Source organism: Haliaeetus albicilla, chromosome 25 (assembly GCF_947461875.1).
Source record: "Haliaeetus albicilla chromosome 25, bHalAlb1.1, whole genome shotgun sequence".
NCBI classification, from domain to species: Eukaryota; Metazoa; Chordata; class Aves; order Accipitriformes; family Accipitridae; genus Haliaeetus; species Haliaeetus albicilla.
In genome coordinates, this window is record NC_091507.1 from 1,688,246 (window position 1) to 1,703,029 (window position 14,784).

At 40.2% G+C, this 14,784-nt stretch overlaps 1 protein-coding gene across 6 annotated transcripts in view; it reads right to left on the reverse strand.

Moving 5' to 3' along the window:
• GLRA2 (glycine receptor alpha 2) overlaps positions 1-14,784 on the reverse strand; it is a 135,357-nt gene that overhangs the window by 83,887 nt on the left and 36,686 nt on the right. For 5 of the 6 annotated variants that reach the window (XM_069770355.1, XM_069770354.1, XM_069770353.1 and 2 more), the window contains exons 5-7: positions 5,190-5,272; positions 3,780-3,917; positions 865-1,079 (exon numbers count right to left, since the gene is read on the reverse strand). In XM_069770355.1, coding sequence (XP_069626456.1) covers positions 865-1,079; positions 3,780-3,917; positions 5,190-5,272 — 436 coding nt within the window. The remainder of the gene's footprint in view (positions 1-864; positions 1,080-3,779; positions 3,918-5,189; positions 5,273-14,784) is intronic. The other variant, XM_069770356.1, reaches the window with a different exon arrangement.

A 14,784-nucleotide genomic window follows, 5' to 3' on the forward strand; every position in this document is an offset into this window, starting at 1 on the left:
GACATACCTCTGAGCTCTCTTCCAGAATATTGTACAAAACCTGAGCATGCACATGAAATTCTTCTGGGAATGCTATCAGCATTCAGGCTGTGTCTATGCTGAAAAGAGCTGCCAGCCTGACTAAACTAAAGAATTCAGTCTGTAATCTGTAAGCCCATCTACAGCATCTGGCCTGGATTTAAAAGACCACAAAATTTGAGTGAGAGGATATTTTTGTGCATAGACAGGATGAATGTCTGCAGACAACGCTTGAATGACAGCATGGACAAATTTCACCATGAAGCAAAGACATCAGCAGTTCCTCACTGAAAAGATCCTCCGGAGAAACCTTCTAGGTGCATACCTGTTGCATATACGTATTTTACACCTAAATATATATTTATGTATATTTACATATCCATTGGACTAATTGCCATATCTAGAAACATCAAGATATTTGAGACTCTAACAGTCCAGAAAAGACCAGACAGATATTTGAGACTCTAACAGTCCAGAAAAGAGCAGACAGAGTTTATAAAGTCCCCAGTCAGAGAGAATGTCCAATTTTCATGAAAGTGATTTCAGAAATCCAGTCAGGTACCTACATACTTCAGAAAATCTGGCTTCTAAATGCTGAAAACTAAGTGTCAAAACTAGTAGAAACTCATTAAAAATCCATACTGTAGAACCCTCCAGCCATGCCACAAACCAGCAGAAACTTGCCTTAAACCAAATGCAAGGGTATTGCAACAGTTTAACATCACACGGTTAACCGCTCTCATGTATCCTTATCAGATGCATGTTTATACAGATCTTTCAGAAACTTCAAAAAGTAATACAAATATTTCTTAACAACAAATCGGTGGCACAAAATTATTTCCTTACTTTTGGGAGGGAAGCTCTTGATCCCGAGCTTTGCGTGGTCATTGTCAAAACTGTAGTGATACCCAGTGCGACTCTAGCTGGAGCAGCATCCATGTTGATCCAGAAAGAAACCCAGGACAAAATGACAATCAGCAGGCTAGGAATGTACATCTGGATTAAATAGTATCCCATCTGACGCTCCAAATGAAACTTGACTTCAATGCATGTAAACTTTCCTAGAACACGAAATTACTTTCATAAATGCTTTTTGCACATTTTTATCTTGTTTTCTGAACATAAGTTAGATGTGTGGCCTGTTTCCTAACCTAACACTATAAGCAGGTCCTGATACACAAATGCAAGTCAACCATTTGTTGCACGCTAGCTTGGGGGATGCATGGGATCCCTGAAGCAGACTGTGCCCAGTTCTTCACATGAACTGAGAAAGCAAATATTAGCACAGTTGTTTGAGCTCCAGAAAATATAACACAATGTTTCTTTCCTCAAAATTTAATGAGATTTTACCTTAGTCAAATATAATGTTTAGTATTAAAAGGGGACAGGATTTTGCTCTCTTAATGACATGAGATTAAGCAAACGTACTTAAACAGCCAAATTGTAAACTACTAGTCTTACAGCCCTATGGTAGATCACTCCCCTTCTCATTCTGGTCATGTCATTTGCCTGTGTCTGTGGATTACGTCTCACAGCAGAATCAACTCAAAGCCTACTTTGAATTTTGCCAAAAGTCTAACTCCAGGAAACCCACAACAATCTCTTGTGGAAGGTAAGTGATTTTTCAAACAGATAGCTGCTCCACAGGGGTAGGGGAGGACAGAAGTTTAGGATTGCCTGACAGTGGAGCTAGTCGTGCAGTGGGGGATGCAGAGTCCTATTTTTGCAACAGCTCATCAGCTACTAATCCAGTCACTCTGTGCTGCTCTCCAAATTACTGTGGTTTAGGTACCATGAAGGCTCTCACTCAAGGCAGACTAACCCAAGTACAAGAAGTCTGTCGTTCCTGGAGTGTCATGCTAATGATTTCAAAGGATCTCTTTTGTGTTGGTTGGTCAAACGCATGAAGATGCATTGTTCCTCACTCATCCTTTCAGGGGAAATGAGATTTTTTGCTCCTTTTTTGTGATGTACTCACATTTTTCTGCTAGTCTAGAAAGCTGAACAGCAGAGTGCGAGAGTTGGCACAAAGGACAATGCAGAGGCTGTTTGACAAAGGGAGGAGGGGAGAAGAACCGAATACTATCTTTTGGCAGGACTGGACCTGTGACCTTAAAGGCAGACTGAGACCTGGATAGTGACTGATCCTGACCAGTCTGCCCATACAGAAGGGGACTTGAAAGGGGTGGAGTGGCCACATGTGGCAGCAGCGGCATGAGAGTAGTCCAGCCTGTTGAATGCTCTCCAGATTCCTGCGGCACAACCTGGTTGGTGTGGGTAGGAGAAGGCTGACCGTTACAGCTTTTATCCATATTTTAATTTCACACCAAACCTAAAGGAGCATACTACAGAGAAGACAGTAATGTGGGTGCCTGCAGACAAAGTTCTCTTTGGCTTGAATATTGCTTTTCAGTTCCCCTTGCCAGGCTACACACTTTTAATTTTCGGTAACTACACATTTATTTTATTTAACTACATGTAATGGGAGCTACTAACTGGCATTTTTATCCTTTGTGGGGAATCTTCCTGGGTGTACAAGGAAGTTATTGCCTATGCTCTTCCTCCTCTCTTACTTTCGGTGTTTGACCCTGCAAAGCTGTTATCTGACAGTAATTAGAAAAGCAGATGAACTCAGTTATTCAGAGTTCGAGTCATGTGGTAAGAAATAGCTAAACTTTGTATCAGCTAAATTACAAAAGGTAAGCTCTGTCTACTGGAATTTACTGTCAATTATCCCCTTTAAGTGTGAGAAAAGATGAGAAGTCACAGCAGTCCCCCTTTCCACAGGTTTTGGACTGTGGAATCACAAAGTTTTCCTTCCTTGGCATTTTGGGCCCCAAAATGAGAAGGTACATTTATAAAAATTAAAAACAATAATTTTCTTTTCATAAGAAATTAATGTGACTTTATTTTTGGCAGAGGCAGAACCTCTCACGTTGTGTTATTTCACAGACTGAAACAAATGTATTTGATGCAACCAGATTGGCTCTTACGCTGAAATGATGAAAAAGCTATTTTAGATGAGAGGGATTATATCTAATCCCAGCAAACACCCAGCAAACTGTTCTGTAAATGCTGTACCTATTAAATAAAACTTAAAGCAGCTAAATAAAAATTTTAAGAGTTCTCTCTGCTCTGTAAAGCTACAGTTAGAAAACACAGAATTTGAAACTTTAAAATAGCAAATACAAGAAAAAACATTAGAATATTAAACAAACATTTAATTTCCCAACATTTCATGTCTGTCCACTATTCAGATCAGCAATTAAAGCACTGTCTTTTCAAATACTACATCTCATAAATTAGACCACACATAAAAGCTAGTGAAAATTTTATATTTTTCCTCATTGGCAATTTGATATGCTGGAGAAATAAATCAAGCTCAGAAAATCAGTATTTTAAAAGTGATGAATCAATATTTTAGAAAAGATACAGTTTGTTAAAAAAGTTTCATTTTAAGGAAATCAAAACAACTAGATTTTTTTATCAGTTTTTTTACATTTTAAATTCCTTAATGATTTTAAGAATATTAGAATATGTATATTAGAATATCTTTAATGAAATTAAGGGAAATTTTGAAATCTTTCAAGCAAACAAAAATAAAAGGGAGAAAATTTCATTTTTTCAGATTTAAAAATAAGTGTGGCTGAATGAAATTTTAATTTCAAAAAGTTTTTTTCATTTTACCCATCTTTTCCCTTTACGAATTGACAACAGACACCATTAGAGCAATTAATAGAAAAAAATAGAATGATGCTCACCAGTGTTGTAATGTTTTGTGCAATAACCAAGTTCTTTATCTTCTTTCAGAATAAACTGTGGCAAGGTTAAACCCTCTGCAACTTGCACAGGTCCATCACTTAGCCACTCAAATATCAGATCATTCATAGTGTAGCCAACTGCAATAAAGAAATCAGAGTTTGTTAGATGGTAGCTGGCTGGAAAACATCAAAAGCAAATATTATTATGTCTGAGAAGCATGTCTTTTATTGCAATACGTCTTATCTCAGTTATATTTTTAAACTGTCTGATTAACAACAGCACTATTGCTGTTAGTTACCAGTTACTGCACTATTGCTGTGTTAAGAGCAATGAGTAACACAGTTATGTTCTGAAATACTGCCCTGGTATGCCACTAAAAAATAATTTTGATGGCTGATCAAAGATACTGTTTACAACTGAAATGACATTTCTCTGTGTCTATGTATCAGCCTGCATTTTGCTTTATTTTCATCATTCTTTGATGACAGAGTTGGCGTGCACCAACAAAACAAGGATTTCTAGACTGCAGAATGCTGGGCCCTTACTGAAAGAAAACAGTGGCTTTTATAAACCTGTGAACCTATGCTGAGACGTGTGGAGGGGAAAGAGAGGTTTTGACTCACTGAAGTGTCTTTTTGACTGCAATGGCTACATCTTTATGGGTAAATGAAATAAGCTACGGCCATTCTCTGAGCACAAAGGCAGGTGGTAGCCTGCAGCTCATATGCATACAGCTAAACCCATTCTCCCCTCCCCACAAAATACCCAAGGTGGCCTGGTACCTACTGACTATTGGGAATGATCGCTGGCACATGCCATTTTCTGAGCCACTCCTGGTTTAATCTGCCCTTTTTTTTTTTTTTTTTGTCTGCTTGTAACCTGGTACAGGTCATAACGGTGCCACGGTGTGTGCTGGCAGCTATGCGGTACGGATGGGTATGTGCTGGTACCCAAGTCCATGCCTTGGCCATGTTTAGTTTACCAGCACAAGTATGCTAATAGGACCTCTGCTTCATCAGGTACGTTGCTTCCATTTTTCAAAAGACCACAGTATGTCTCGATCAGACATAGCTAATGCCCGGCTGTGTACTAATTGCTCTTACTTTCCTGAGATTTCATAATTTCTCCTGCCTAGCATCTCTGTGGTTATCTCTGGAAGTGATGCAGCCCTGCTGGGTGAGGTGATGTGCCCCAGGAGGGGGAAAGGGAGGGGAGCAGGAACAGCACAGAGATAGGGCACCTGCACAGTACAGCGATGGACAGTTAAAGCACTGTTCCTCAGTGATTTTCCCTTACAAAATAGGAACATTCAGTCTCACCACATAAATACGACAATGTAGATACTATCTAACCACCGAATGTTATAGTAAAATCTTGTTCTTTGATAGGTAAAGCAATTGGATACTCACAGCTCTCTAGCTGCATTGTACATGTTTGTACATCCATAGGAAAATTCTTCAAGTCCATGGGACAGGATAAGGTTAAAGTAAGCCTAAAATTGGAGGGGGGGAGGGACGGGACAACAACAAAAAAAAGAAGCTGTTGTTAGAAATCTACAGGTTTTATCCAAAGCCCCATATTTAGAGTTTAAAGGATCAAGAGCAAATCTTAACACCTCAGAGGTTGGGCTCACTCTCACCTCTGAGCTTTTAAGGACATCTCAGCCTGTAAGCAAACCGAGTGCTTGCTGGATGCATTGGCTGAGCAGAACAGAGACAGAGAAGACAACATCAGGATAGCAAGAAATGCTCTCCACTAATGTACCAATGAATGTTTTATGTATAATACTGAACCCAATAATGCAAAAGCTGAAATGACTGATCATGGGACACACATTTTTAAGCTTTGTTTTGGAAAAGCAAAGGAAGGAAACAACCACGGGTTTTTTTCAAAAGAGAGTGCTTTTGTTGTGTATGAGGCCCATTTCCAACCCTTCATTCTTACTGCTTAGCCATTAAAAGAAAGAAAAAAACATCATACAGTAAAAGCTAGAATCACACAGCATTAAAAGATAAAGAGTGAGGATAGAAGAAAGTAAGCCTAAAGGAATATTATCATACAAACTAAATTCCTCTTTTAATTTTTCAGTTGTTATTGTCCCAGATAAAGCATAATTTTACTTGGATGGGAATTTTCTTAACATTTCTTTCTCTCTCTTTTTTTTTTTAGTTCATTTTACTTTTTCACATTTGATTGAAATCTGTTTCAAGACTTCTCCTCTGCTTTATTTCTTTTCTTTTTTTGTGTGTGGGGAGAAGAAACCATTTTTAACAAACTGAGATACCAGGATGACATAATTGCAAAAAAAAGTAGCTGCTTTGAAAAACAGAAGAGTTGTTAAAATTTTGGTTTAAATCATATAAAAAGAGTACATTTCTATTTCAGATTACCTTCAGCACAAAACCCATTTTGACACAAAGAAAGCAAATAAATAAAAACCTCTGCGCCCATTTACCATCAAGGACGAGAACTAGATTGTCTGACTTGCAGGTACACTGAAACATTAACACAGTACAAAGAGAATATTTTTTTAAATTATGTCAGTGAACCCACGGGCCAGCTGCTAACCTTGAAAGTGTGTTGTCTCACAGACAAATGTGATCTCTATGGAGAAATAACTCACTAAGTTCTGTCTCCCATAGTGATTTTGTGCTTCTTACCACATACAACTGATTCAAGCTCTTTCAGTCTATTTCTTCACTATGTGAATTTTTGGGGATGCCCTGACTGGGCCTTCTATCCCTACTGCCCTGCCATCAAATCACTATGATGGGAAGATGATAGTTAGGTAACTGAGATCAAAATAGTCTCAGCCTGATCAAAAATCATATTCAACATCACTGCTTTTGCCTACTCCTGGCCTATCTAGAGAAAGTCACATTATTTTCCTCTTGACACAGTCTTCAGTGTACAAGATGATAATATCAGGAAATTAGAGATCGGTTGTCTGTGGCAGTGAAGTGCACTGAGATGAAGAAAAGCCCCCAGTAGTCCTCTCAACACCACCGTAGTAAATAAACTCCCATTTAACCTTTGGGAGCAAATAGCATAAGCATTAAAAAAAATTCGTCATCTAGAGAAAAAAGTGTATCTAGTAGACATATAAATGTCATTGAAAACCTGCCCTTTACTCATTTAAATATCTTAAGTGTGCTGCAAATGTTAACTAGTCTTGTTTTTACTAGGTAATTTCCTGCATTAAAGATTGAGCTAATTAAATTGCTAATCCCCAGTATTAACAAAAGACTGCTTCTGCCTTTTTTTCTGAAATGTTGCTATATCAAACTCTCTTCCTTCTTTTTAGTCATCTTCTAAATATGGCTTAGATGTTTTAAGTTCATCTCAAACATGCCTTTACGCAAATGCAGCCTTTCTAAACATGTCATTTATTTGTATTCATTGAAGTAGGCATAGCCTATCCACCCCTCAGATTTTACTGACTGTCAGGTGTGCGCTGCACACTGACTTTGTTTCCCTCCTTCTTCATCCCTTTCTACTCCCCCAAAGCCTCGAAGAATTTGGGGGTTTGATTACATACATGGGCAGGGGTTCTCTTTGTTAGTCTAATATCAAACCCATGAGAAAGCAAATACATCCAGTTGCAGCTTTCAAGCCTCACAGGGAAAAATTTATCTATCTCCACTGATACTAGGTAGATAAGCCAGTTGTTTTTTTTTCTGGAGGTAAGCTGACAAAATGCTCATTATGTAGGTTCACACAAAGGTTGACATCTCTTCTTTCTCTTCTTAACCAATGGTGTCTTTCAGGAAGACTAAATTATTCTCTCCTCACCCTGACAAATGGAAAATAATTTCTATTCACTGTATTGATGCGGCTAGCTCCAGGGATCATGCCCTTATAGCTTTACCTCTACTTGTTCATCTCAGCAGAGAAGCCATTCATAGTTAACATCTTTGCCTCTGTAATCCCTTTTACTAGGAGTAATGCAAGTGTTGAACCCAATGCTTATTGCCTGGTATCGTCAACACATCCACTGATTTTCAACAAGGTTACTATATGCTAAATGTTCAGCTGCTGGAGTCTGAAGTAGCTCCACTGAAGTCCATAGTGGTGGGTCAATTTATAGCAGTTGACTCTTTTTCAGTAAAAATATGATCCTGCAAGTGTTTCCACACCCAGGTGCCATGTGACTACTTGTATATTTACATTAATAAGGAAACAAGATCAGAAATGGAAAGTGTTAGGCAGATACAGCTACTCACTTTGCCTATAACAACAGTGTCATTGACGGAAAATGTTTTGGAAAAATCAGTGTCTCATACTTGGCAAATTCAAGAAGGGCCCCTGGAGGTTTGGTGGGAAGTGCAGGTTTAACTGGCAATTACACTGATGAATACTTTAATCATTAATAAAACAGAATAAACTGCTACAGAACAACTATTCTATTTTTCAGGCACCCTGCCACCAAGGCATTTGAAGTGCATAAACAACAGACTTGGTGGCGTAGCACCATAAAACACGGACGGGAAGTGTTTTATGAACAATCTGTAAGGCTGAAAGGAGAAGCAGCTGCCCAAGGACTTGATTTTGCCTTCAGTTACCTGAGCACCCTTTACTGCCTGTCAGCCAGTAAGCCAGTAAGCGAGCTAGCTGTTACCAGCAGGCTCAGGTCGCACAGCTCGCTCAGGGAGAGCTCTGGCGTTGGGCACGTTATATTTTCCAGCTGAGCAGACAGGGCTCATGAGGGAGCAGGAGAGAGTCACGTCTCCAGCACCCCAGCACTTGAGGCACAGCGCCAGGGCCAGCCAGGCACCCCAGAGAAGAGGCAACGTTGCTTTCTTCTTTCCCTCCCTGCTCCCTCACCCATCCCACAGTCACGGAAGAATTAAGCCCTGCAATAGTGCAAATAGAGTATGAACAGACCAAGATGCAGGTTCAGAACCAGAAAACAAAGAACAAACAATTAGCCGACACTGTGACAAAAATAATAAAAAATAAATCGATAATATTGCTTAGCAACGCTGTGGCAGAGGCAGGGTTGTAACCCAAGCACTCCAGGGAAGCATTGCCTGTCTTCAACTTCAGACCCTCTTCCTGAGGATTCCCTCATACACTAACTAGGTAAGTCCTTCTGAGCAGCATCTGCTGATACTTTAAATGCCTTCAAAGTGCAGCGGGCACTGCTGGGATTTCTTCACTCAGCATTTCATTCAAACCCACCCTCTTTCATCCCCTAGTTTCACCAGAATGTCCGGACAAATAATTCAGACTTGGGCTGTGGGCCTGTCTCTCTTCCCACCCCAGCTCAACATCTTTCATTTCTGGTCACCCCAGAAACCCCCTTACGGCATCATTCAGAGGTCTGTATTTCCCACTTCTGCAGGCAGGAAGGCAAAAGTCCTGCAGGCTCTGGCCTCCTTTGTCACAGAAGCCAGAATAAGGCATCCCGCGGGAAGAAATAAATAGCCTGACAACATGTTATTAACGAGAAACCCTCATGCTGGTGATCTTTAACACATGAACACGTTGTTTTGCAACATCAGTGTTTTCTCCGGGTGGGAGCAGACATGCGCTCAGATGGGCCAGCAGCAGAGCTCAGCACAGGCACTACCGCTGCCCTAAACGGAGCTGCTGTAGCCGGCCATCATCCTCCGAGGAAAAGCCAGTGGAGGGGGTGACACACACGTGCAGCCGAGGGAGCTCAGAGGTATTTACATGCAGTGCAATCAAGTCCTGAGCTCAGCGGTGGGGCCGAGATACCGTGCTTCTTATTCATGCTTTGCCCACTCCTGCCCTTGTCCTGTCCTTTCTCTGGCCCTGAACATACGTTCCCCACCTTATCCTATGTCTGCTCATCTGCACTACATCTCTCCCAGAGCCCAGCCTCTTTCTTTTGCATCCTAGTCTGTCCTCATACCCTTTCCCCCTCCTTCTTCCGTTGCCCAGTTCCTACCAAATCCCACCCCCATCTCTCTTCAGGCTATTAAGCCTTGAGGCCAATCTGCTCTTTGACACCTAATCCCTAAAACAGCACCATCGGAGGAGGGTAAGGTCTTTTAATAAAAAAAAAAAAAATACTCACTAGGAGTTAGATATTTGTAAACAGATTATTCTCAAGATGATCTCCAATCTCATTCATTCTCTTAGGGGTTTTGAATGCTGATGCTCATCACCGTCATACCACTTCTCTGATAATCTCACAACGCTACAAAAATGCTTCAGAGTACTACACATATAGATGACTTGTGAATGTTCTGCAACACAAAACTGAAGTAAAGAACTGCGAGTATTGTATTAAACCCTCAGAGAATTGGGTTTACACATTATATAATCCAAGATTTTTTTTTATAAATTTAAGAGAATATCTAATTTTAACTGGGATTTGACGTATTGCTTAATCTGCAGCAACCATTAAACTGTATTCTAACCCACTTCTTTACAAGCATCTGTCACTCCTTAGCCTGATGTGTTGTGACTCACCCAAAACTTCTCTTGATCTCAGGGATAACTCTAGCCCTGGAGGAGGACACTGATCCCACAAGAGAAAGGCCCCATGGATCACAATACGAGGTATCTAACAATGGAATATCATTTTCATTAATTATCCTGCAAAAGTGGTGGTTTGTAAGTGGGCTACAGAACAACAGCCTCCTCATAGGGTTTTTTCTAATGATAAATAACTAGGGTCAGTCCTATCAAGTATAGAAATACTGTTGGGAATTTAAGTAGTCCTGGAAATAAGGGTACAAGTCCCTTCCATCTCCAAAAAAAGCATGATTATGTCCTTGCAAGCATGAAAAACAAAAAATGCCTCACCATGAGTAGGCATGGTATCGAAAATAACATTTTGTTTCTATTCTTATCCCTTCATACTTTCACGCTACATCCATCTGCACCTCAGCTGTTGGTACAGGAGACTTCACAATCTAGGATTTTACGCTGCAAATACCGGAACACAAGTAGTACATGCATGGTCACTGCTGACACTGCCTATGTGCCATTTTTATGAAAAATCTTATACCTTGCGCAAAGCCCACAGTGTTGAGTTTAGTGAGACGTGGGATTTTTTTTTCAGTATTGCTCATTCTAAAGATGCTATCATAAATTGCAAGATTTCTGGTATTTTTCTGAAAGCTCCAAGCTGACTATAAAGGTAAATATATTTTTAGCGGTACATTTTTCTTTGGAAGATTAAGTTCCTGATCCTTATAGCTGCTGAAATAACATTAAAATGTTACCTAAGCACAAGAAGACAAAGTTCCCCATTAAACTAGCAGGGGAGATGGAGTTGCACAGCAACCATGACAGCATCGCATGACACAGGAGCAAATGCCATTCAGGCTTGTGGCACTGAAGCAGGGAGGAGAATCTAAAATCTCCTTATATTCCTCCCAGCCCCCTCTCTTGGGTGATCTGTGCCTGAAAGAAGGGCACACATGCTGTTCATATATCAGAAGGCCAAAAAAAAAAAAATTCCCAGTGACATTCTTCTTTTAAAGGGCTTTTCATTTTGTAGTCCATCTCATTATTTTTTCAGGGACCTGACTCATCATTTTGAATGTCAATTCTGGTAATTTTCACAGTCTACAGGCTTTGTCCTGTTAAATGGAACAGTCAAACTGTCTGCTTTTTCCCTTATTTTTGAGGAGTCCTGGAATTCCTCTCTAATATTTGTCATGTTCTGCAGCTTCATTTCTGTCAGATGGGAATGGGCTGAAGTCGAGCTTAGAGGAGACGTGAAGCCTTCTCTGCTATGGCAAAATGCAAGATGTAGGCTGGAGTTTCACGTACTGCTGTTTATGAGCATGTTCTCGCTCCCTCCAGTGCTTTGCTTTGCTTCATGTACTGCTTAACAACACAGGAGCTGGCACAGAGTGGGGTGGTGGATTTCTCATTACAGGCATCCCACTTCTCATTGTAATGCAATCATTGTCTGTAGATACACAATGCCAGCACATGAGCTGCCAGCAAATGATTTTCCAATTATTGCTCAAGCAAATCTATGAAATTAAATTCAAGTATGATTTCATGTAACAGTTAAATTCTGTAACCACCTGTTTCCTTTCCATGAAGAACAGTATTTCATCTCTCCTTTCTCCTCTGTCATTTTCTATCTTAATTTTCCTGCAGTGTGTGTTTAGTATGGTGTTGCTTTCTCCCTGGCATGATGACATTTCTGTTCTAAGCCATATATTGCAATGCAATTGGCAAAAGACCTTCATCCCTGCGAGCATGTTCCAGGAAAACAGGCTTTTTTGTACCATTTAGAAAGGGCTCCTGCACCTACATCATTTTACACCTAACCTTTAACTGCTCCAGAGCAAGCTCAATGGGTAAGTGGGGTGATTGGTCACTAGCAATCAATGACAAGCATTGCCAGTACCCATAAAGAGAGCAAGTACACAGACATGTGTCTTGGCTATGCAACTATCCCATTGGCATAGACATCCAGAAGTAACCACCTGCCAATATTTTGTGATCCTGTCAGCCAAGAACAACTTTATGTGTACAAACTGGTCTCTAGCAGCATTTCCCACTTTTTTACCTAGAACAAAGTCTTCCTTTTTATTTGAGACACAGGAATATAGGGCCATAGAAGTGACATCTTGGGCCATCAAATCTGGTCATCTGCAATTACACATAGTCATATCATCTAATCCCTTTCAAAAATTATCAAGGTTCATTTAATGATATCTAGTCCCCACCCCATTTCTGTTGGAATATTGTTGTAGGAATTCAAGGTGTATATGGCTGGAAACTTTATAACTGCCACTTTAAGCTTATTTATGACCAGTTCAGAGCCATTTGTTCTCCTGGCAGCATTGTCCTTCAGTCTAAGTAGCTCTTCTGTTGTGTTTGTATTTACCTCACCTCCAGTGCTCTTGTGTGTCAGCTGGAGACGTGCACGGCATTAGAGGAAGAAGTGAGGCAGTACATGCTCAGATATAATGCCCATATCCCTACTTTGCTTTAAATGCCTTATGAAGTGAAAAAGCAACTAATTTTGTGTCATTAAAATGTAAATTATTCCTTCCTTAAGCAGAATGATCAATGGGGTTTTGACAATAGCTGCGCTAGTTGCATAACAAAGTACCCGCATTAAGCGTTATTATTTATTTAGCAGGTTTTATTTGTTATGCAAAACAAGTACTTTAGATACAACAGAAAAATAAGAGTATTGGAAACCCAGGGCTAGCTCCTCAGTCTGAATTTGTAGACTGGGAGGGAATGAGAAAGAAGGGGGTGGGTGACGGGAGGGCACAGTTAATAGAGTGTTAGGAAACCATCCCAAAGGATGAGAAGAATCTCAGTCTGTTTAATTAAAAGACCCCAAAAAGAAGGGGAGTGGGGGTCGAATGAGAGGCAGGAGTAAGGGCAAGAAGGAAAGAAAAAGGATGGGTGAAAAGTGGGCAGCTAATGATAATCCAAGGACATTGGGTTCAGCCATAATGAGAACTGCTGTTTGTCCCACAAAAGGCTGCAATTTTTTGCCTCTGAAACCATTGTTATTATTGTAATCATGTCCATGGGAAGACAAATTTGTCAAATTCACTGGCTTCACATATCATGCAGCCACAATTTGGGAAGTCGCCGTGTCCCAGTAACATTGTGCAGTTTAATAAAGTTTAGTGATTCTAGCACTATTTATGTAACGTCTACAAGGCTTCTGCCTACGATACATAATAGCTGTGAAACCTCAAACTTCTTTAGATATATGCTCTATTTCATTTAGCATCTCTGCATTGATTATTCTTCAATGGTTCAGTTTGTTTTAAATGTGCAAAATTTACTTTGAGGTATATGAAGACATTTTATGCTTTTGGAAAATCAGGGCAGTGAGCATGGGACAATGCGCAGTTTTGCCAACGGGAGAACTAAATAATTTTCTGTGAAAATGTTCCTATGTTGATTGAGATTAACTTCCAAGGCAAAATCACTACCTTGTCAATATCAGTATTATTCTGATAGGAGCTGAGGTGGTAAATGTGATTGTGTGAGGTCAGAGACAGGGGTTCCTACATAGTAAACAGCCACGTCAATCATGATAACAGTGTCTCTGCTTCCCGCTCTGCTAATCTGTCACATGGAAAGACAATGCTGCTAGTAAAGTCCAAATCCTCTTAAATCCCAACATTAGATTGTAAAATAAAATTGAAGTCATCAAATTAAAGCACAGGATGCACACAGAGCTGTATAACATATCATTTCCTACCACTCTGTTAGGCTAGACTGTGCCGTGCCATGGATGATTTACATGCAACGATCTCATCAGGTGTAAATGGAGCTTCATTATCGTATAGTTCATAAGGTCTGTACCCCAAAAGTGTTTTAGAAAATCCATGCCTGACTTTACTGTAGCATGGCAACACATCCTCTAGTAGCCATGCAAAAAATCTAAGAGCTGGTCTTATTTAAAAACAAAATATTTCAGAAGGATAGCGGACTTTTTGCCCTATGAATAGTCTATTGCAGAGGGACTAGCAATGTTACCTACGTATTTCCTTAATCTGCTTTGTATTTCTTTCCCATAGGGCGAAGAACACAAGTACAGAGGAGGCTACAAGACCCAGAAGTTTCACACAGAAAAGCTGAATTATAAAAGTGCTATAGATTACTTTTGATGATTTATTTGGGGGTTGTGGCAGTCGTAACCTGTAATATAACCCAAAATGGGGGGGGAGGGAGGGGGGGCAGTCAGCTCAGTGCTCTGTCACTTATCACTATGGCCACCCTAGGAAGAGTTGATTCTGGAAACTCCTGAGTAAGGCAGCTGGCACGGGAGACAGCATTGCAAATAAATGTGCTGTTTTCACAGATCCTTCTCTTCAGTTGCATAAGCAGGCAAGGGCTTTTGGATGTGCCAACTCATCCTGTCAGCTACTTGTTGCCGAATGGAGAGGCTAGTAATCACCTCCAAACAGCTGCACAAATAGAGAGCAATCTAATAGCTTGAATTTTCTCTGTTTCGTGGTAACCTAACAGCACAGTACTGCTCTCTAGTAGACACTCTACCTTTGTCCATAATAACATTTAACAATTAAA